This window comes from Ostrea edulis, chromosome 5, assembly GCF_947568905.1.
Source record: "Ostrea edulis chromosome 5, xbOstEdul1.1, whole genome shotgun sequence".
NCBI classification, from domain to species: domain Eukaryota; kingdom Metazoa; phylum Mollusca; class Bivalvia; order Ostreida; family Ostreidae; genus Ostrea; species Ostrea edulis.
In genome coordinates, this window is record NC_079168.1 from 62,662,026 (window position 1) to 62,684,290 (window position 22,265).

The following is a 22,265-nucleotide window of genomic DNA, read 5'->3' on the forward strand; positions in this document are numbered from 1 at the left end:
GAGGATTTTCATAATTTAAAATTTTCTCATAGCTCATAAATCTATGCACTAAACTGTAGGTAAAATGTGAGAAAAATAATCCTTCATTATTTACTTGTGTGGGATAGGGAAATCCCACCTCTGGAACAAGATTTGCCGTCTAGGACTCGGCACAGCCTCGTTCTAGACTGCGAATCTTGTCCCCTCGGTGGGATTTCCCTATCCCACACTCGTACTAATGAAGGATTCTATTAATATATTATACATGTATATATAAAGCACAGAAAATTTCACTTTATCTGCATACCCACTTGAGCCCCGTCTAAAGCACAGAAAATTGCACTTTATCTGGATACCCACTTCTGCCCCTTGAACTCACGATCTGCGGAACCAAATTTCCTAGCAGCATGTAACCAGCACGCTAGACCGCTCGACCATCTAGGCACCTGCGGAACCAAATTTCCTAGCAGCATGTAACCAGCGCGCTAGACCGTTCGATCATCTAGGCACTAGGATAGTCGAGCGGTCTAGCGCGCTGGTTAGATGGTCGAGCGGTCTAGCGCATGCAAGGGCATTCGCAATGTCATGTAGCCCAGCTATTTGGTGTACATGAGACAACGATATCCCATTTAGTTGTGCGTATCAGAGCCTTAGGGAGACTGGGATACCATCCCAGCAGCTGGTGCCCGCATGTTACGTCGCCACGTCAAGATACAGGCGTACGTCTCTCGCACCTCCGTAACCGCTTTTAGACGGCGACAGAGACGGCACGCCAAGTTGTCGACCAGTGTGTCCAAGAACGGTTAGGAATCGGTAGCAGGGGTTTGATTAAAGGTCATGATGTCCCTATGTTGGTCCGTGATTTACAGAAACTTGAATATATGCTACTTCAGGACGGTTGCATATGTATCAACATAACTAATTATGGCCCTGTTGTTTTTGAGAAAGATTTTTACATACATGTACTATCCTGTATATCCCCATAAAAAACATTTCCTTTCACCAATCTTGATTTCTCTTTTCCAAAGGATACTTTACATGAAGTTAATTGAAATTGGCCCTTTGGTTCTGAGAAAGAAGTAATAAAACTGTGTTAGGTTTTCAGATAGATGATAGAGTTGCATAGTTAGGCAGACAACATATGATAAGAAAAGTTTACTTGTGTTTATAGATCTGGTGAGCTAAACAATTACATTATGAAACATACATTAAAATGCAAGTCTCAAGTAAATATCATAACATTCACAAGTAGCATTTATTTCAAGGAAACAGGCTATATGTGGTTTTAGGTATCGTGCTGTTAATGATAGTATTTCCTTCATAATTAATCTTATAAAGATACAAATGAAAAAAAAAGAAACCACATTTCTCGCCTCTTTCTGTATCGTGTCTGTCCATCTAGTGTATATATATATCGTCGGTAACTTAGAGAAACTTCACTACAACATACGGTAGCCAGTCAAGACCGAAAAACCAGGTGAGACTTCTTCCTATCGAACCTTAAACTAAAGGATTTGAAACAAAGTTATCTTCATTAATTTGTATTTTTCCTATGATTTGTAATTCTTCGTTGAATTAGACTTCACTCCTCGTTAAATGACCTTTCACTCCTCGTTAAATGACCTTTTCCTCTTCGTTAGATGATGCTTACTTTTAAGTCATCGTTAAATAATGATTAACGATTGGTAAATTAAGCCCATATATTCGTTAAATGCAGGTTTATAATCAAGGCTTTTGCGAACTTGTACAAATATTTTCATGTTATTCTATAAACGGGCATTTATGACGAGCAATGGTAAGGTGAAAATAACAAACTGTGGCCAATCTCGTATTTTCTGTCTTTTAATAAAAATTAAGGAGAACAAAACTAATATCTACAAACAATTCAGAAATGATGTAAAAGTACTTCTACTTGTACGATTTGATAACCTATCGGTACGAATAGATTTCTATTTTATCGCCATTAGTGTACAACAATAACGCTTTCCTGATTCTAGCTTTCTATCAATGTCAAGACTAATGTCAAAACTGCATTTATCTGATATACAATGTAATTATCTAAGTATTTTGTTTTTCTTTACCGACAACATTATTTGGGCCATTCGAGTCAATATACGAGTATATCGTGTATAAAGACATCATTCATAAAACACAAATGAGGCAAAATTTCAATCATATCAGATAACGAACATCTTTGATTACAATTATTTGCTATGTTCAGTCTCTTCTTTCTCTTAAAACACAGAGTAACATGGAATTGTGTTTGAATGATTTACACATTATCCCCACAATAGTTATAATCAATTCGAAAAGATTGGAGTTAAAACAGCTTAATCTAGATCTGATTATGGCTTTAGTAATAACCAAATTTTATAAATAATGGTTGTACAAACTTGCTACTCGGTAGTTAAAACATGCATGTACGACATTTAAGGGACCGAGTGACTTTTTTTTTTGAAAAGCAAACTCATTTGTTAAAATCTTTAAAATGTTTAGAAATATAATTTATTCAAAGTCAACAACCATAACCAAAATTTGGACCTTAATGCATTGATAAAGGATAAATTTTAACTCTGTAATGTAAACAAGACTCGAGCCTAACAAACTTGGTGAATATTAATTTTGTAATTTTAAGCATCCAAATTTTGCAAGGACACAAATTTACCTTTGAAATGGCACGTTTGACTTAAAGAATATATCGATTTGTAAATACAACGTGCCGTTAGGTTGAATCCTCTCTGACTTGTTTCATACCAATTGTTACACCATTTATGACAATGGATAACTCCGATTATGAAGATACAGGGATCACGGTGGGTGTGATCAGTCATCAGGGGATGCTTAGTTGGAACTCACTCCTCCTAGTACACGATCCCACCTCTGGTGTGGCCAAAGGTCCATGTTTGCCCTATAATTTATTTCGTATTCTTTATGGAATTTATAAGGTTGATCACAGTTCGTTATCTTCACTTTTCATCGACACCCATACATTTTCAAAACTATAAAACGATCATATACCCAATATGTGAAAACACAACAACGAATAAACATCTTGTAATATATTTCTATCATATTTCTATAATGATGTATAACCTAAGTTCTTTGTGAAATGTTTTAAACACATTCGATGATAGCTTTTTAATAATTAAGATTGAAAAGCAAACTTGTCTCATTCCCTTTAATTATTAAGTTTTATTCACTGATCGAGGATTTAGTACACATGCATATCGTACGAAAATTGTGCAATTCTCAGTTTATTTTCATTCCTAAATCTATTTGGGTTAAGAAAGTATGTTCCACATACGTTGGTCAAGATCAAATTAACATTTGGTAATGAGAAATGCAGAGTATGTATGAAAATATAATCGACGCATGCATATCTAGTCTCTGTTTGTAAAATTGTCTGATTAGTAAACATTTCTGTGATATCGGAGGAAAATGTGTATTACCGACTCCGTTAAATTACATTCAATAACAGGACTCATTTTGCATGGGATCAAGACTTAATTTTTGTTTAAGATTATTTTACCTTCGAAACCAAAATTGCCTGTTGTCGAACTCGCGTGAATAATCTATCACTTTCTTTTGTCTTTAAACAGATATGCTGAGACTTCTATCCCTCGCTTGCATCATTGCCTGCGCTGTTGCAGACTACTACCCAAAGTCTTATGGACTTATGATGGGTGGTCTTGGGGGCGGATCTATTGTTAGCGGAGGAATGATTGGTGGAGGAATGATTGGCGGAGGAATGATTGGCGGAGGTTTTGGTGGTGGTTCAGCTGCCGCTGCTTCCGCTGCTGCTGCAGGAGGTGCTGCAGCCGCTGCCGCCGCCGCTGCCGCTGGACGAGGTGCCGCCGCTGCTGCTGCCGCCTCTGCTGCCTCTGGTGGTGTTGGAGGATTTGGTGGATGGGCCCCTACATATTATCTCCGACCCTCATATAGCTACCCAGTTTATGGATTAATGGGCGGTGGTCTTGGTGGACTTGGAGGTGGATCTGCTGCTGCTGCTGCCGCTGCTGCCGCTTCTTCTGGTCTTGGTGGTTTCGGTGGTGGATCAGCCGCTGCCGCCGCTGCTGCTGCCGCTGCTGGACAAGGTGCTGCTGCTGCTGCTGCCGCCGCGGCTGCCTCTTCTGGACTTGGTGGATTTGGTGGACTTGGAGGTGGATCTGCCGCTGCCGCTGCTGCCGCCGCTGCTGCATCTGGTGCTGGTGGTCTTGGAGGTTTTGGAGGCGGTTCAGCTGCAGCTGCTTCCGCTGCTGCTGCTGGAGGTGCAGCTGCCGCCGCTGCCGCCGCTGCTGCTGGACAAGGTGCTGCTGCCGCCGCTGCTGCTGCTTCCTCTGGTGGTGTAGGAGGATTTGGCGGATGGGCTCCTTCATACTACATGCCCTCTTATAGCTATCCAGTTATGATGGGTGGTTTCAGAAGCAAGAAGGTATTTTCTTAATCAATTCAAGTTACTGAAAACTAATTAACGATTATGACGTGCGAAATGACGTGATGTTTTTCTTTTCAGGTATACTAAATGAAAAACGAAGACAGGACAGTTTTATTGGTTTTTGATTGTATTGTTTTATGTGTGTATATATATATATATCTAATAAATGTCACAGCAGATGTAAACAATGTGTTAGGTACATATTTGCAAATGGTATATCAGACGTGTATTCCTGTGGAACATCTCTAAATGAAGTTCTACATATTTTTAACAGAGAATGTGTATCATATAAAACAAATAATTCTGAACTATAATGGCCTTAGTAAGCTTGAAGTCATATGCGGTATGACTAGGCACCTGATCCCAACTCTGGTGTGTTCAAGGACCTTATGAAATTTATGAGATTGATCACTTTTCATTGTCTTTACTTTTTCATGCCTACACTTCACCAGTTTCTCTAGTTAAAGAGCTGCATTAAAACCTCATATCTCCGCCCAGGTTCACTTGCTACAAGAGGATACTGATTTCCGAACACATATCTTATGTACCATGTAACATACAGAATTGATATCTATTTTTCAGTGATAATGATTCACGATGTACATATAATTTAGATATTTGCCTATATAGATATAGTTAACAAGAAAATTGAAATATGTTTAGGATTTTCATGGATATATCAACATCCTCAGTATCAAGTGACAATTTTGTCTGATCAAAGCGATTATCTAAGTTCATTGATTTTCTATTCACATACCTAGGGGTCCGTGTTTGCCCAACTCTTAATTTTGTATTCTTTATAATAATTATGAGATTGATCACTGTTCGTTATATTTACCTTTCCATATGTGTCTAAAATTTTCATAGCATAACATTCAGCATATTCATGTTTACCGGTGGATTTGAAAATATCTAAATTTGATCGATTATTTTTACTAATATCATAGATATATATTTATTGCCGATATAAAATAATTCTAACAATTTGAAAGTGCTAAAAGTAACATTTATGAATTCGTCCATCATAAATCGATGTTTTGTCTCTTGAATTATAAGAAACATTAAACGATAATTTGTTAGTATCATTTTGGAAAGGACACCACAGAGTCGTCCACTTCTGCTTCATACTTAGATATTTTATTGAAAGTAGACATTAACGGCAAACTAACAACTCAACTGTATGACAAACGGGATGATTTCAGCTTCTCCATCGTCAACTTCCCACATTTATGTAGCAATATTCCATTATCACCTGCATATGGTGTTTATATATCTCAACTGATTCGATATGCAAGAGCTTGTTCTGGGTATAGTCAGTTTTTAAATCGAGGTAAGCTATTGACAAACAAGTTGATGGTACAGGGATTTCAACAGTCTCGATTGAAGTCAGCATTTCGCAAATTCTATGGTCGTTATAACGATCTAGTTCGTCAATACAACCTCGCATTGGGTCAAATGCTGTCTGATGTGTTTCATACCGATTGTTAAGCCGTTCTTGGCACACTGATTTTGACTGCGGATAACTCCGTTTACCTGATCAGGATATGGGGCTCACGGCGGGTGTGACCGGTCAACAGGGGATGCTTACTCCTCCTAGGCACCTGATCCCACCTCTGGTGTGTCCAGGGGTCCGTGTTTGCCCAACTATCTATTTTGTATTGCTTGTAGGAGTTATGAGATTGATCACTGTTCGTTATCTTCACCTTGCATGTATCCCCAACAACTACAACACTATAGTGTATATCTGAAACGAATTATCACCACCTGAGAAAATCTATAATGTTCTATTGTAAGATTAAAAAAGATACAAATTATCAAATATGTATCAAAATTTATATCTTAAGTAAATAAGATTTTCGCAGGTATAGGATATTTTAAAGAAATTGTGCTATTTATTAGTTTTTAGGTATCGTACTGTTGGTGATGGTATTTCCTTGATAATTAATTTCGTAAAACATCTTTCACTGCATCGTGTATACATATGTGTTAATGAAAGGGTAAAATTAATGAACAATGACCTCAATCTATATTTAACCCATAAGGAATACAAAATTAAGAGTAGGACAAACACGGACCCCTGGACATACCAGATGCAAGGTGAAGATAACGAACAGTGATCAATCTCATAACTCCTACAAGGAATACAAAATAGATAGTTGGGCAAACAGATGTGAGACCAGGTGCCTAGGAGGAGGAAGTATGCCCTGTAAACCTTTCACACCCGCCATAATCCCTATTTTGAATTACAATACCTCGCATGTAAATACAGTATTCATAAAACCCTAATGACACTAAATTTCAATTACATCCTTGATTGCAATTACTTTGGTATGCTCGGGTTCTTTTTCCTCTTTAAAAGAACGCAAAGTAATGTGAAATTGTTTTTTTTTTTTTTTTTTTTTTTTTACACATAATCCCCATAGTTTCTATTACCAACTTATTGGGTTTGAAAAGCTTTTTCTAGATGTGATTTATACTGTATTAGCTAAACTATAGAAATACTTGTTGTACAAATTTGCTATTAAGTTTGTGAATTATACAATATTAATCATCAGTTCGAAACAATCATTTCAATATAACAAACTCCCACCTCTGGTATATCCAGGGGTCCGTGTTTGCCCAACTTTCTATTTTGTATTGCTTATAGGAGTTACGAGATTGATCACTGTTCATTATCTTCACATTTTATCTTCCACATCCACTGGTCAAGATTAATACCTTTTTTAAAGGTCATAGGGAACGATTTTATTATAATGGGGTTGTTTTTGTTTTAAATCAGTCTTGTTTATCAAACCTGAAATCTGCATTTCATGACGTCACAACGACCCAAAAATGCAAAGAGCGAGGAAGCAACGAAGAGACGGAATAAGATTTGAGTCGGTCAGCAGGTGGAATTAACCAGTTAACAATCACGAAAGATATTTCTAACAATAAGCTATATCACACATCATAGACTTAACATAAATATAGCCGTCCATAAAACATCCATTAAATGGAGTGAAATGATTCGAGTGACAATATACACGGGTTGCTAATTATGTTCCCCAAACAAAGTTTGGGAACATATTGTTTTTACTCTTATTATTATTATTATTATTATTATTATTATTCTTTTTCTCCGGTACTTTTTTGTCCGGTAGTGTTCTCAGAAACTACAAAAGGGATCGATATGAAACTTTCCAGGATGATAGTATAGCGTTTGTAGATGTGCATAGTGATAGTCATTTTGTTTGCACGTGCATGCACGCGCGCGCACGTGCATTCCAATTTTGGTATAAAAAATGGAAAATCAGAATATTGAAGGAAGCGATATAAATCCTAAATAGGATGATAGTATATGATTTGTACATATGAAAAATAATATTTATTTTGTCAGCACGTGCACGCATGCGCGTGCACGCGCATTACAAAATTTGTACACTAACTTTGGAATCAGTCTAACTTTTTTGTTGTTCATTGAAATGGCTTGAAATTCATATCAGAGGTAGATATTGAGACTCTTAACTGATTTGCATGGTCAAAATTACCAATTTGCACGTGCATGCACGTGCGCTTCATTTTGATTGGATAATACTAAAACGTTTGTAACTATCTTATTTATGAAGCGAATGAGATGATATTCACAGCATACGTAGACAATATCTGTATCTATATATTGGTGTAAGAAAAAAATGCCAACGCACACGCGCATGCGCGTGCAACGTTTTTAAATTTTCAATTTTTAAAGGACGATAACGTTTTTGTTTTTCATCAAATTCTATTGATATTAATGGTTTAGATGTGTCTTGTTACTCCTTACAAATTGTTGTGGTTAGAATTACTGCTCAGCACGTGCATGCACGTGTGCTGAATTCTGATTGGACGATTTTAAAATCGCTATAACTTCCTTGTATTTGGTGGAAACGTTATGAAATTCACACTGTGGGTATATGATACAAATGCCTGTTGAACGACATCAACAAAAATTCGGAATCATACACGCGTGCACGTGTATGCGCGTGCAACGCTTTCTTTCATTTTTTTTGGTACTGAAATGAGCATATTGAACGTACTACATGTAATTAAAGGCTAAAATAAAATGATTTTTTCCTATAGATTCACAAGGACATCACTTTTTAATTGGGGGAGGTTTGGGGAACATATGTAACGGTCCCCGTTACAATTAGAACTAGTTCTTTGTTTGGTATTGGAGAGGTCAAATACTGCAATGTCTAATGATCCTTATACCTAGAAAGCATATGATAGCAATTGGTATTAAAGAGAAAATAGAGACTCATATGTACAATTACAACATTCATTTCCCCTTAAAATGCACATACAGTTCACCGTTCCAAGAGCAAGTTGTATTAAAACTTTGCAAAATGACTAGTATCTACGCTTGGAATTTCAAGTACACTATCTATTGTACATCCATCATGCATGCATTTATCATATTATATCAATTATCTTTATCGGGGGTTCTAGAAAGAAGGTATAGGGGTACTAGTGTGATCAGAAGAGGCGGCCATCCTCTTTCTCGGGAATATCTGCGAAGTTTCAAAAGATTCGCATTTATAAAATAGTATATACATGTAGAATCTACTAAACTACGTAAATTGTCTGAAGTAATTTCTTTGAATAATTCACTACAAAGCTGTACAAGGCAATTTATATTGGGATAGCATCACTCTTCGTGAATAGATATTATAGCAAATATGGCATGCGTAGATATGAAAGGTGATGATAACGAACAGTGACCAAACTCGTAACTCCTATAAGCAATACAAATTAGAGAGTTGGACAGACACGGATCCCTGGACCCACCAGAGGTAGGATCAGGTGCCTAGGAGGAGTAAGCATCCCCTGTCGACCGGTCACACTTGCCGCGAGCCTTATATCTTGATCAGGTAAACAATGCATGTATTAACTACAGATGCGTCTGAGCTATAAATGTAGATGCAGATTGCATCATGTGTATGATATTACTGGGAAAGAAAAGACACCTCTAACTAATGCTCGTCACTTGTTCAAGGAACACTGTCAAGTTCCTCGGTATTTCAAAACTTGTATAACTTCTGTTTCGGGGGGTATGGTGGGTGGGAACTACATCAGACTTAGAATCATTCATCTTGTATCGCCATTTTTCTCACCTCTAGGTTTGATAATGAAACTGATTATAGGTGAATTGTTTTTGAACATTACAGTGACGTACAGAGTATCTCCACTTTCTTTATAAACTGGGTCTACCTTTCCAAAGATTCGTCAAAATTTCGGATTCCTTAGGAAAATTATAGATAGAAGCATATTTCTGTGTCCTTTCATACAATTAAATGCAGCACACTGTGATAATGTACTACGACTGTTGTCAGAGAAATTTGACAGGTCTACATTGACTTATCGTACCTGACGTCCTCAGCAAAGAGATAATCCATGATGCTCTAAATCTAAACTTAAAAGCTTGAACTTTTAATCAGTCGTGCCCTTTCTCTCTGTGAATAAAAATACATTCATTATTTCATATATGTTGTATACGTTTAAGCTGATTTCCCTGAAGACACAATTTATTTTTACACAAAACTACCTATTACTGTGACTTATACCGATATGAACATAAACTCTTGTATATCGAATCAGTTGAGAGATATAAACACCACAAGCAGGTGGCAATGGGATATTGTTACATAGAAATGTTAAGTTGCCGATGGAGAAGCTGAAATAATCTCGTTTCTAATCAAGTTGGTTTATTAGTTAGTCGTTAATACCTGTATCTATTTGCAATGAAATATATAAGTACGACGTCGATGTGGAAGACTCTGTGATTTTTCAATTTCAATCTAACAGGGATATATCGACATATGAATGAACATTATTATTGTTGATATATAAAACGTCGTCAATATGTCTAAACGATGAGTTGAAGGCCAAAGCAAGAATTGTTCTCTTCTCATGTAGAAGGTTTTGAATAAATGTGCGAACAGTTCAGCTAACAAATAAACACAATTCGTGCCCATGGCAAATCCAACAGACTTTTGGAAGACCTGATCACCAAAGACAACGAAGATATTGTCAATGAGCTACCCCAGCATACTTTTAATTCTAACTTCAAAATACTTTCGAGGGAAACAGAGTGGTGTTCAATAGAATAATGTTTAGATGAATGATCACTAGAAATTAATATTTTCTTTTTCTATTTTTGTTGAAGAAGCCTGTCAAAAAGTATAGGCTTTAATTTATCGTGAGGAACAGTCGTGTAAAGTTTTGAAAAGTCGTATGTTCTGTTGTTGATTTGAGAAACGTTTTACCATTTCACATTTATTAAAAGTTCTTTAGATTTGTATTAGAATCCACATTTGATTAATACCACTTTTGGCATAGGTTGTGGTACTGAACGTTTCGAGGCGTTCATTCAAAGTTGGTAATATTTTTGTCAGGAGCAAAGATCAGGGTTTCATAGAAGATTTACTCGATAACTCATATTCATCCATCTCGTTGACTGGGATATTAAATGTGTTTAAACTGAAGCATGGCATTGAAGAATTTCATCTTTTGGAAGGGCAGTTGGAGAATAAGTACCATTACCAAATGCGGAATTAATGCTAAGTTCGTTTAGAATACAGTTATAATAATTAATTCCCCTACAAACAAAGACAATGTTGTTACAAGCTTTGTCACCGGGTACCCAAACATAGTCCTCATGTAAGCTATCTAATTCTTTGATCATTTTCTGGTTTACTAAACGCAGAAGGATCTAGGGCACGTACTTTTTTATGTGTATAACACTGGAATTACTAAACGCAGAAGGATCTAGGGCACGTACTTTTTTATGTGTATAACACTGGATTTTTGATATTCTTCTTATGCAAGGTGAAGATAACGAACAGTGAGCAATCTCATAACTCCTACAAGCAATACCGTTCATCCATTCTGACAAGGTATCATTATGCTTTATGTTATATGGAAAACGAAAGGTCGTAGCTTTAACAGAAACCGTGACCTCACAAGTCAGAAACGTCAGTGCAAGTGTGCTTTGCATGAACAGTTACGAGCTGGTGATTTTGAACTGCCAAAAACTTAGCATAACAATTTGCTTTGAAAGTATCTTGCACGATTCCAGAGTGTTGTAAGTGGATATGTTCAAAACCTTACGGATAAAAAGATATTAAACTGAGAAGTATAACATGTTGTAAAATATCAAATGAAAGATGAAGATCAATGTCATAACTCCCACAAGAAATGCAAAATAACGAGTTGAGCAAACACGGTCCCCTGGACATACCAGAGGTGGGATCAGGTGCCTAGGAAGAGTAAGCATCCACTTTTGACCGGGCACACCCCTACACAGCCCTACATCTTGAGCAGGTAAACGGAGTTATCCGTAGTCAAAATCAGTATGCCAAAAACGACCAAACCATCGGTATGAAAGACGTCAGGCAATATCTGACCCAATTATAGGTTGTATTGGCAAACTACATCGTTATAACGACCATAGAATTTGCGAAATGATGATTTCTAACTAGACTGTTTAAACTTCTATAACATCAACTTGATTGTCAGTAGCCTGCCTCGATTTAAAAACTGATCATATGCAGAATAAGGCATTGCGTACCGAATCAGTTGAGAGATATAAACATCATATGCATGTTATAATGGAATATTGCTACATAAATATGGATAAGCTGAAATCATCCCGTTTGTCTTAAAGTTGAGTTGTTAATTTGCGGTTAATATGGGCTGCCTCCCTCTGTCTACAAGAAAATCTTCAATTCAATTAAAATAACACTTTGTTACACCAGGTTGATATTGCACCGGGTTGCGTCTCATCCATTTACATCCTACAAGCAGCAAAATTGGCGTGATGGTATATATGGTCATTCCTTTCTACCATCCAACAGATATCAGCAAAAGAGCTACTGATGAAAGTAGTTAATGTAGGCAATAGTTTTTGGGTTAGAATATAACTTCAGAAAACACCACAGAGGGGGGTTACACACATGTTGTCAGCATTGTCAATTAATGTATATGTGCAAAACATGTCCGTGTGTTTGTTCTTCATGCCTCCTTGCAGAAGACTGCAAAGGTACAGTCATTGAGTGATTCAGTATGTCGGTCATTCATAACATAACTTAGTAACTGATCTAAATTTCTTAATCTTGTGCAGCTCACAGCTGGTTTAAGTGAGAAAGTTATTGGATACATTGTTTCAAATGCACATTTTACGTTGGAAATTGAAGAAAATACTTAACAGAAGACGTACGATGACAATCTTTCAAACATATTTATTATATACTGTTCGTTAATTGACTGTTCGTTATCTTCGATTTTCATATTGTTGATAATGTAATGTAAATTGTAATGTATGGTATTTGGAACATTGTTGAACATACATGTTTTACTACTCTTTAGATCTACAAATTTTCAGAAAATAGTGCAGCATACTAAATATTTTAATGAATAGTAAATTACTTTTTTTCACAATACATTATTAATTATTGTAAACCGATATCAAATACGCATCATCTAATTTAAGTAAACCGTAGTGAATATAAATTAGTCTTATTTACAAATAAACATTTACAGACTATGCTTCTCTTCTTATATATTGTATAATAAAAACTTGATCGTTTGAAATTCACATTACCACAATATAAAACTTAAGGCGGCTGTAACCGGTCGACAGGGAATGCGTACTCCTCCTCAGTACCTGTCCCCTCTTCTGGTATGTTCTGGGTCCGTGTATGCTCAAATTTTAATTTTGTATTCTTCATAGAACTTATGAGGATGATCACGGTTCGTTATCTTCATTTTTTCTGGAAACTCCTGTAACATCACCTGCTTCGATTTATTTTTTTCATCTCTTATAGAAGTTCTGTGTGACAGGTCAACAGGAGATGTTTACTCCTCCTAAGCACCTGATCCCAAAAATGATGTGTCTAGGGGTTGACTATGTTTGTGTGTGGGGATCCGGGACAGAATAGGTCTTCAATACCACTTGCTTGTCGTAAAAGGCAACTAAAGTGGGCCGTCCTTCGGATGAGACCTCAAAACCTGATGTCCCGTGTAACAGCAGGTACGGCACGATAAAGATCCCTCCTTTCTCAAAGGCCGTAAGCGCCGAGCATAGGCCTGAATTTTGCAAGAGGGAGAGAGAGAGAGAGTCATTATCCAATATATTAAAGGTTGGTGTATATTTATTTTTTTCTTTAAAAAACACTCAATGAAATAATTCATTTCAGCGGTTTCAGCAGGTGTCAAACATATCTTTTTCACCATTTTTATATCCAATGTGTTTCTGATTTTCATTAAGTGTATTCATAAGCGATATCGCAGCATTTACATTTAGTGTCTTCCCTTTACATTTCATAGTGTAGATATAACATTTCAGCCAAAGAACAAGGTTATTTTGTATAGTTTTCTTTTCATCCAAGAATAGAATTATTTTTTCCTATTGATATTTGAAGGTTGGTTTTATGTTTAAAACAACCTTCCAATTCTCTTACGAAATGCTGAATACTATCACATTCCCAAAACAAATGTTCAATTGTTTCTTCTTCTATCTGACAGAATGTACCATTCTTATCATCTCTAATTTTGATTTTTAATAAGTTTGAATTTGAAGCTAAAATTGTGTTCAGAATTCTATATTAAAACCATTGATGTTTACAATTACTTGTAACTTTAAAAGGCAATCTGGAAATCATTTTCCACCCTGTGTCATTTCGAATATTTCATTTCATTTTCTTATACCAGTAGGTTCTGTGCAGTTTTGATCGAGAATAAAATTGTCTTGATTTTTTGTATCTTACAAGACTCGACACAATCAGAAGGTTTGTTAATTTAAACTTGACTTTTTTAAATGCGATCTTCAGTTTACTAGAGCTCTTTCATTCTTTATTCAATCTAACAATATTCCTTCTTTCCTCCTGTGCACTTCATCACATCTCTGATGTGTTGAGGGGGCATGTTATCTTAATTTTATATTCCTTATAGAAATCATGAGATTTATCACTGCTCGTCATTTTCTTCACTGTTTACTAAAGTAATTAATTGAATTACATTTATTGCAGCCCACATATGTAGTTAATTGAATTACAATTCCTTAATGATTAGACTTTTAAAATATGTGTTAAGAGTGGTTTTACAAGATTATACACATGTGCATATCATACAGCAGTTACGTATCATCTATAGTCAAATGTTACATGTATGCCACTCATTCAGTAACTATCAGGATGATTGATTATTCCTGGCACGCCGAAAAGAGGTCTACATGTACTAATTACAACAACTATCACATATAGTTAAGCATGTATCACCTGGGGGCATTTCATGGTCACCCATGTGTTATTAGTGATTAGTTATTTGAAGCAAGGTATGAGATCATTTAATCTACAGACACTTCTACCAATGTGCTGCTAAAACCCAGAACCTAGATACCAGACCCCACCTCTGGTCTGTCCAGGGGTCCGTGTATGCCCAACTCTCTATTTTGTATTAATCATAGGATTTATGAAATTGATCCCTATTCGTTAATAGATAAAATCAAATAAGTTAGATGACTGTGAAACCAACTCTGTATCGCTATGTAAATTCAATAAAATAATTTTATTTTCCTAAGTTGAAGAGGTTTTTTTTTAAATTGGCGATATACAAGTAGGTATATATTGAGATACAATGTATCAGTAACTTTAAAACTAGGCTATAGAAACTCTTCAATTTCAAGCGAACAGGAGTGTCACCTAAGTGCACATTAATTGCTAGAACCTGCCGAAGCTGAAAGTAAATTTCCAGCTATGAATTATGAAGTACTGCTCAGAGATTTGGTGATCAGTCCAAATATTCAGCAGAGCCAAATCTCGGCCGATATTATGCGTCGTCACAAACCCCTAAACTCCTGGTTTCTTCAGAGTTTCCACATTGGAAATCTCCAAGCTACTCCCTTTTGGCGTTTTACAAGAGGATACATATTCTGTATTCCTTGTAACAAATGGAATTAATATAAATTTTAAGTGACAACAATTTATGATATACAGATACACTGTAATTTACTTTAAACACTTCTCTATAACGAGATGTAGCTTTAAAGGGAAAAAATAAAATATTCTCATAGATATCTCAACATCAATGCATTATATTTTCCTCATTTTCAAGTGACATTTTGATCTGAATGAAATTCACATTCAGCCTATTGTTTGAATTCACCGCTGTATTTCAAAACATATCAATCGTTCAATAATTCATTTTGTTACACGGTGAACTTAAATATACCTATATGTTTCTACTATGAAATAATTAGAAAACTCTGAAAGAGTTGAAGAGAACTTTGATAAATCCATCCGGTATAAGACTACATCATTTTAGCTGTTTTGTATCTTGAATTTTAAGAACTCAAGTATTAAAAACTCAAAGAAACTTTAATACTATAGACTATACTTGAATATTCATCAACAAAAGAGAACTTCGCCATCTACTGCTGTAAGATTAAAAGAGAATTAATTCGAATTACGAAATTCACATCAAGAATTTAAAAAATTGATCTTGAATACTATCATTTGTCACAAGCATCAATTATTTCAAGGAAACAGTAATGTATACTTGTTTTAGGTATCGTGCCCTTAATGATAGTATTTCCTTCATAATTAATTTCATAGAAATACAAATAAAAAAGAAACCACATTTACCGCCTCGTGCTGCAACGTAGCTCTTCATCTAGTATATAAATCGTCGGTAAGTTGGAGAAACTTCACTACACCACACGGTAGCCAGTCAAGACCGAAACACCAGGTGAGACTTCTTTCTATGGAACCTTAAACTAAAGGGTTTGAAACAAAATTGTTTTCATTAATTTGTATTTTTCATATGATTTGTAATTCTTCGTTGAATAAGGCTCCATCTTCGCTAAATGATACCTACAGCTGAGTCTTCGTTAAATAATGTTTAACTCTTTATCGAATTATGCAACATCTCCGTGAAATCCAGGTTTGTAGTACGGGCTTTGCGAATTGTACAAACATTGCCTTGCTATCTTATGCACGGAGAGTTATGACGATACAAATCTATTTCTTTGATTAAGAATTAAGGAGAACAACATATATATATACAATTCAGAGATGATCGATCAAAGAATTTTACCTATGCGATTTCACAAACTATCTTAAAGGATAAAACACGAATTGATTTATATTTCATCGGCATTTGTGTACAACAATACTATCCAAAACTTCTACCAGCGTCATTACAAAACTCTTTTTTCAGATAATTATGAAATACGAGAAACCCACCAGTATCATTTTTAATATCTGATACTTTATCTACGTTGTTTTCTTTCCTGAAAAAAAAATGACCCTACATTTCAACTATACATGATCACGAATGTCTTTGTTTACAATTCTTTGTTATTTTCAGTTTATTATTTTTACAAGTTTAGAGTAATGTGAAATAATGTTTAAATTCTTTACACATTATCCCTATCTTTTCCATTCTTACATTGGATGTCAGTTCTCAAATATATTTGTGCTAACAAAATAAGTTCCAAATCCGTTGGTCAAGATAGAATTAATATTTGATAATAATGAATACAGATTATGTATGAAAACATAATCGAACCCATGCATCAATAATTTCTAGTTTTAAAATTCCCTGAGTAGATGACATTTTTGCAATTTCCAAGAACAATGTACATCATCGTGTTTGTGAAATCTCGTTCCATAATAGGAATAAGCTTGTGTGGAATCCATTTTTATTGAAGAATAGTTCACCATCAAAAACTAAAAAGCCTCATGTGTCACTGAAATGCAGTATGTTATCATTATCTTTGTTTTCAAACAGATATGCTAAGACTTCTAGCCCTCGCTTCCATCATTGCCTGCACCTTTGCAGACTACTACCCGAAGTCTTATGGACTTATGATGGGTGGTCTTGGGGGAGGATCTATTGTTGGTGGAGGAATGATTGGCGGAGGAATGATTGGTGGAGGTTTTGGTGGTGGTTCAGCTGCCGCTGCTTCCGCTGCTGCTGCAGGAGGTGCTGCAGCCGCTGCCGCCGCCGCTGCCGCTGGACGAGGTGCCGCCGCTGCTGCTGCCGCCTCTGCTGCCTCTGGTGGTGTTGGAGGATTTGGTGGATGGGCCCCTACATATTATCTCCGACCCTCATATAGCTACCCAGTTTATGGATTAATGGGCGGTGGTCTTGGTGGTCTTGGAGGTGGAGCTGCCGCTGCTGCCGCTGCTGCTGCCTCTGGTGCCGGTGGTCTTGGTGGTTTTGGAGGTGGATCAGCTGCTGCTGCTGCTGCTGCCGCCGCTGCTGGACAAGGTGCTGCTGCTGCTGCCGCTGCCGCTGCTGCTTCCTCTGGTCTTGGTGGATTTGGAGGTGGATCTGCCGCTGCCGCTGCTGCCGCTGCTGCTGCCTCTGGTGCTGGTGGTCTTGGTGGTATTGGAGGTGGATCAGCAGCTGCAGCTTCCGCCGCTGCTGCTGGAGGTGCAGCTGCCGCCGCTGCTGCTGCTGCCGCTTCCTCTGGTGGTGTAGGAGGATTTGGTGGATGGGCTCCTTCATACTACATGCCCTCTTATAGCTATCCAGTTATGATGGGTGGCTTCAGAAGCAAGAAGGTATTTTCTTTTAGTGCATCTTAATTATTGAAATTTCATTTAAAAACTATGAAATTGGATTGATATTTAAGTAAATTTCAATTTTTAAAAATGTTTTACTTTTCAGGTATACTAATTGAAAGAATGAAGAACGGACTGTTATTGGTTTTTGATTTGATTGTTTGTATATTCTATATGTGTAATAAATGTCCCAGCAGATTTCAATGATGTTTTCATTCTAGTAAATGGCATCTCAGAGGTATACCCTTGTTTTGTGCCTCTTGATGATCTTCGACAGGTGTTTAGGAGAGGTACATGTAGTTGTACTTTCTTCAGTATGTTGGCAGTTATATCCGATATTGTTTATTCGTCTATGAATATAATTTTACTTTAGTGAATTTTTTGATCTAGTTTCCTATATTTCATAAACATACTGTAAACATATGGTGTTTAAATGTAGGAAATCAATTAATTAAGTACTCAATATCATACTGCAATCTATAGGCGGCACTTAAGATATTCTTATGAATTCGTATGCACGTTTGCCCTGATTAAAATGAGTGAACTCAGTGGAAGTGAAAATGAATTCTACAACATATATGGCACACAACTAATTGTGTATATATATATATATATATATATATATATATATATATATATATATAGTGATAAAGAGTGAACTACGGCAACAAAACAAGGAAATCTTATAGAAAGTCTCGTACAGAACATGAGACGTAAGTGCAATATACGATATACGAAAACGTACGCATGATTTAGCAAAATCAAAATTGAAAGCTTTCGAAAGTGAAAAATAGAGTGACCAATCAAAGAAAAGCTAATGTTAGGAGCGAGTACAAAATGAAAACTGATATTGTATCACAGTGTGAAGATCAAAAGAAAATGAATTCGAATGATCTCAACGGCTGTTCACTTTCACATGGGCCAAATGCTATCTGACGTGTTTCATGCTGATTGTTAGGCCGTTCTTAGCACAGTGATTTTGACTACGGATAACTCCGTTTACCTGATCAAAATATAGGGATCAAGGCGGGTGTGACCGGTCGACAGTAGATGCTTGCTCCTCCTAGGCATCTGACCCCACCTCTGGTATATCCAGGAGTACGTGTTTGCCCAACTCTTTGCTTTGCATTGCATATAGGAGCTATTAGATTGATCACTGTTCGTTATCTTTGCATTTCATGAATAGGTGAAGATTATGAGCAGTGGCCAATCTAATTCATATAAAGAATATAAAATTAATGTAGGGAAAACATGAACTCTTGGACATACCAGAGGTAGGATTATATGCCTAGAAGGAGTAAGGATTCCCTGTCGACCGATATTATGAAATATGTCAAATGTATTGTTGTTGTCATTGACGAATAGGTACAAATAATTCTTGTATAATACCTCCACAATACAGGTGTAGCAATATTCCATTATCACATGCAAATGATGTTTGGTTTTCAAGTGATTCGATAAACCAAAGCTTGTTCTGCGTATGATCAATTTTGAAATCGAGTAGCAATATTCCACCATCACCTGCATATGGTGTTTATATCTCTCAACTGATTCGATACCCAAGAGCTTGTTCTCCGTATGATGCGTTTTTATATGGACGCAGGCTACTAGCAAATGAGTTGATGTTACAGGGTTTTCAACAGTCTTGCAAATTTTATGGTCGTTATAACGATCTGATTTACCAATACAACCTGTCATTGGTCAAAATGATGTCTTACATGTTTCATACCAATGAAGGCCTTTCTTTGTACATTGATTTTGATTACAGATCACTTCGTTTACCCGATCGAGATATAGAGTTCACGGCTGGTGTGACCGGTCAACAGGAATGCTTACTCCTCCTTAGCACCTCATCCCACCTCCAGTATATCCAATGGTCCGTGTGTGCGTTAATCTTGATATTGCAGTATTTATAGGAGTTACGATCTATGTTGGTTATCTTCACCTATTCACCATCTATAATCATAAAATTATGCTACATTAAGGAGATCAAATCAAAACATTAAATCATACTAACTATAAAAATAAGTTCTGATGAATACTTGGTCATTAAATGCCGGTTTCCTTTCACAGGCTTGTCTTATTTTGAAAATATGTAGTATTTGACTCATGAAAACGACAAACGAGAATGAGGCTCAGTTATACTCTGTGAGTGATTTTAACATTGGTATAAAAAAATTCTTTGCTACCGGTGTAATGTACAAATGATAGAAGCTTATGTAGTGTACTCCAGAATCAATACATGTTTTTATTTTAAGCAAAGGATCTGTCAATTAAAACACTGAAATGTTTGCTTTGTTCCCGAATGGGTGACAGGTGAAACTGATAATAAATATATACAGGAGATGCTTACTCCTCCTAGGCACCTTATCCCACCTCTGGTTTGTCCAGGAGTCCGTGTTTACCCAACTATCTATTTTGTATTGCTTGTAGGAGTTATGAAATTGATCACTGTTCGTTGTCTTCACCTTTCATACAGAACATGCATTCGAGGAACATGACTTTTTACTAAACCCAGTCAGAATGTTATGTTTGATGAGCAAACGCCCGAATTGTCTAGAAATATTCCGAGATGATATATTGCAAGCTTCGAGAACATTCAAAATTATCATTTAACTGCAAATATACTATTCTAACACCCCTATCTAAACACAATAGGCTATTGGCAAACATATTCTTCTGATAACATTGCCTCTTCTTTTAAACATATTTCGAATGGAAAATTCAGGGAACTCCTGAAGCATTAATGAAAAAATAATGAATTCTGTTCATTGTAAAGGGAAATTTATACCACGACGATGGACACTTGAATGTTGACCAAAGATGGAATAATAGAAAAGATAAGGAAAATATTTTTTCTATGAAATTTGTTACAAAAATGTGTACTTTGTGTGACAAATTGTTGCAAACCTTAATGTGCTTGATTTGTTTACTTGACGTCATGTTCCGAAAATAGAGAGCAGCACTTTAAAAGCATTTTGAATATCCTGTATGTTGAGAATACACACAAAATGAAAATCAAACCATTGAAACACACTTTGTTAAATTGCACAAATGATACAAGTTTCGCAAATATATCTTTTGAAATAAAAGAATAGAAAGTAGTTTTCAGTGTAGAATTAATAAAACGTCTTGTTACACAGACGTCTATACTACAAATCAAATGTTTGACATTTGCATTAAGGAAAGTGAAATTAACAAAGATAAGAAACTATCTATGCTACTAAAGGAATAAATTATAGGTTAGCATTCAGTTACTTCCCTGAATGATCACAATATCATAAATTATGTGAAGATATACCTAATAATAAGGTGACACACTTCATACAATTAAGGAATGATAAATTAGAAACTGCACATCGTAACAATCGTTAGAATAAGAAGTACGAGCGCTGTTCAAATAGATAATCAACCATGAAAAAATATCAACGAGAAAATATAGAATATTCAATCTTAAATTACACATCGCATGTTTTTAAACTTTTTAATTTTTTCAGCAAAATTAATTCATTTCATGCCTAAAACCACTTTACATGTGTTTTAAATGAAACAGTTTGCGTAGTTTTCGAGTTTGAAAGCGATGAAATTCAAATCTTGCGATATGCATATTTTTTTCGATATTTTACGCACCATTATCTGTGACGTCATATGGGACCTCGAGCGAGAAGATTTGAAAACAGTTGATAGCCATTTCATAAACAGATTAGATTTAATTGTCAAACAAACAATTATCACATTAACAGCTTGTAAATACCACTGAATTAGGGTGTTTTGTGCCGTTTAAGGGTGTACTTGCTATCAGTAGAGAGGATTTGGACTGTGTTTTTTTTTCAATTTTCGAAGGAAGGTATGAGGGACAAGACGTACGGAAGCCCATTAGTGCAAACCAAAACTAAATAAAAAACGACATTACTATATAAAAAACGAAATTATTATATAAAAAATGAAATTATTACATAAAAAACGAAATTATTATATAAAAAACGAAAATATTAAATAAAAAACCAAAACTAAATAAGAAACGAAATTATTATATAAGATACGAAATTATTATATAAAATACGAAATTATTAAATAAGAAAAGGAACGTACTGTACTGATGTGAACTGATACATGTAAGTCATTAATTCTACATGACACGGCAAAGTATTCAGTACTTGGCATAAACGAAGGCCACCTGGCACCAGTTTTAGCAGCCACACTGGTACACACTGTATCACACCACTGAAACTTAATTAGTGTAAAATCAAGTGATTGTTAAGGTACCT

General features: G+C 35.8%; 2 protein-coding genes across 2 annotated transcripts; both read left to right on the forward strand.

Moving 5' to 3' along the window:
* The first annotated feature begins 1,391 nt into the window (after positions 1-1,391).
* Positions 1,392-4,602, forward strand: LOC125652885 (spidroin-1-like). The gene is made up of 3 exons (XM_048882357.2): positions 1,392-1,456; positions 3,579-4,411; positions 4,493-4,602. Exons 2-3 carry the CDS (start codon positions 3,581-3,583, stop codon positions 4,499-4,501), a joined length of 840 nt encoding a protein of 279 aa, XP_048738314.1. The 5' UTR covers positions 1,392-1,456; positions 3,579-3,580; the 3' UTR covers positions 4,502-4,602.
* Positions 4,603-16,105: 11,503 nt separating this feature from the next.
* On the forward strand, positions 16,106-18,201 carry LOC125652884 (spidroin-1-like). Its single transcript, XM_056165059.1, has 3 exons — positions 16,106-16,174; positions 17,219-17,997; positions 18,104-18,201. The coding sequence occupies exons 2-3, from the start codon at positions 17,221-17,223 to the stop codon at positions 18,110-18,112; spliced, it is 786 nt and encodes a 261-aa protein (XP_056021034.1). The 5' UTR covers positions 16,106-16,174; positions 17,219-17,220; the 3' UTR covers positions 18,113-18,201.
* Positions 18,202-22,265: the final 4,064 nt, after the last annotated feature.

Excerpts from the sequence above, each read along its gene's own strand:
- LOC125652884 (XM_056165059.1), top strand. The coding sequence starts at position 17,221 with ATGCTAAGACTTCTAGCCCTCGCTTCCATCATTGCCTGCACCTTTGCA.
- LOC125652885 (XM_048882357.2), top strand. The coding sequence starts at position 3,581 with ATGCTGAGACTTCTATCCCTCGCTTGCATCATTGCCTGCGCTGTTGCA.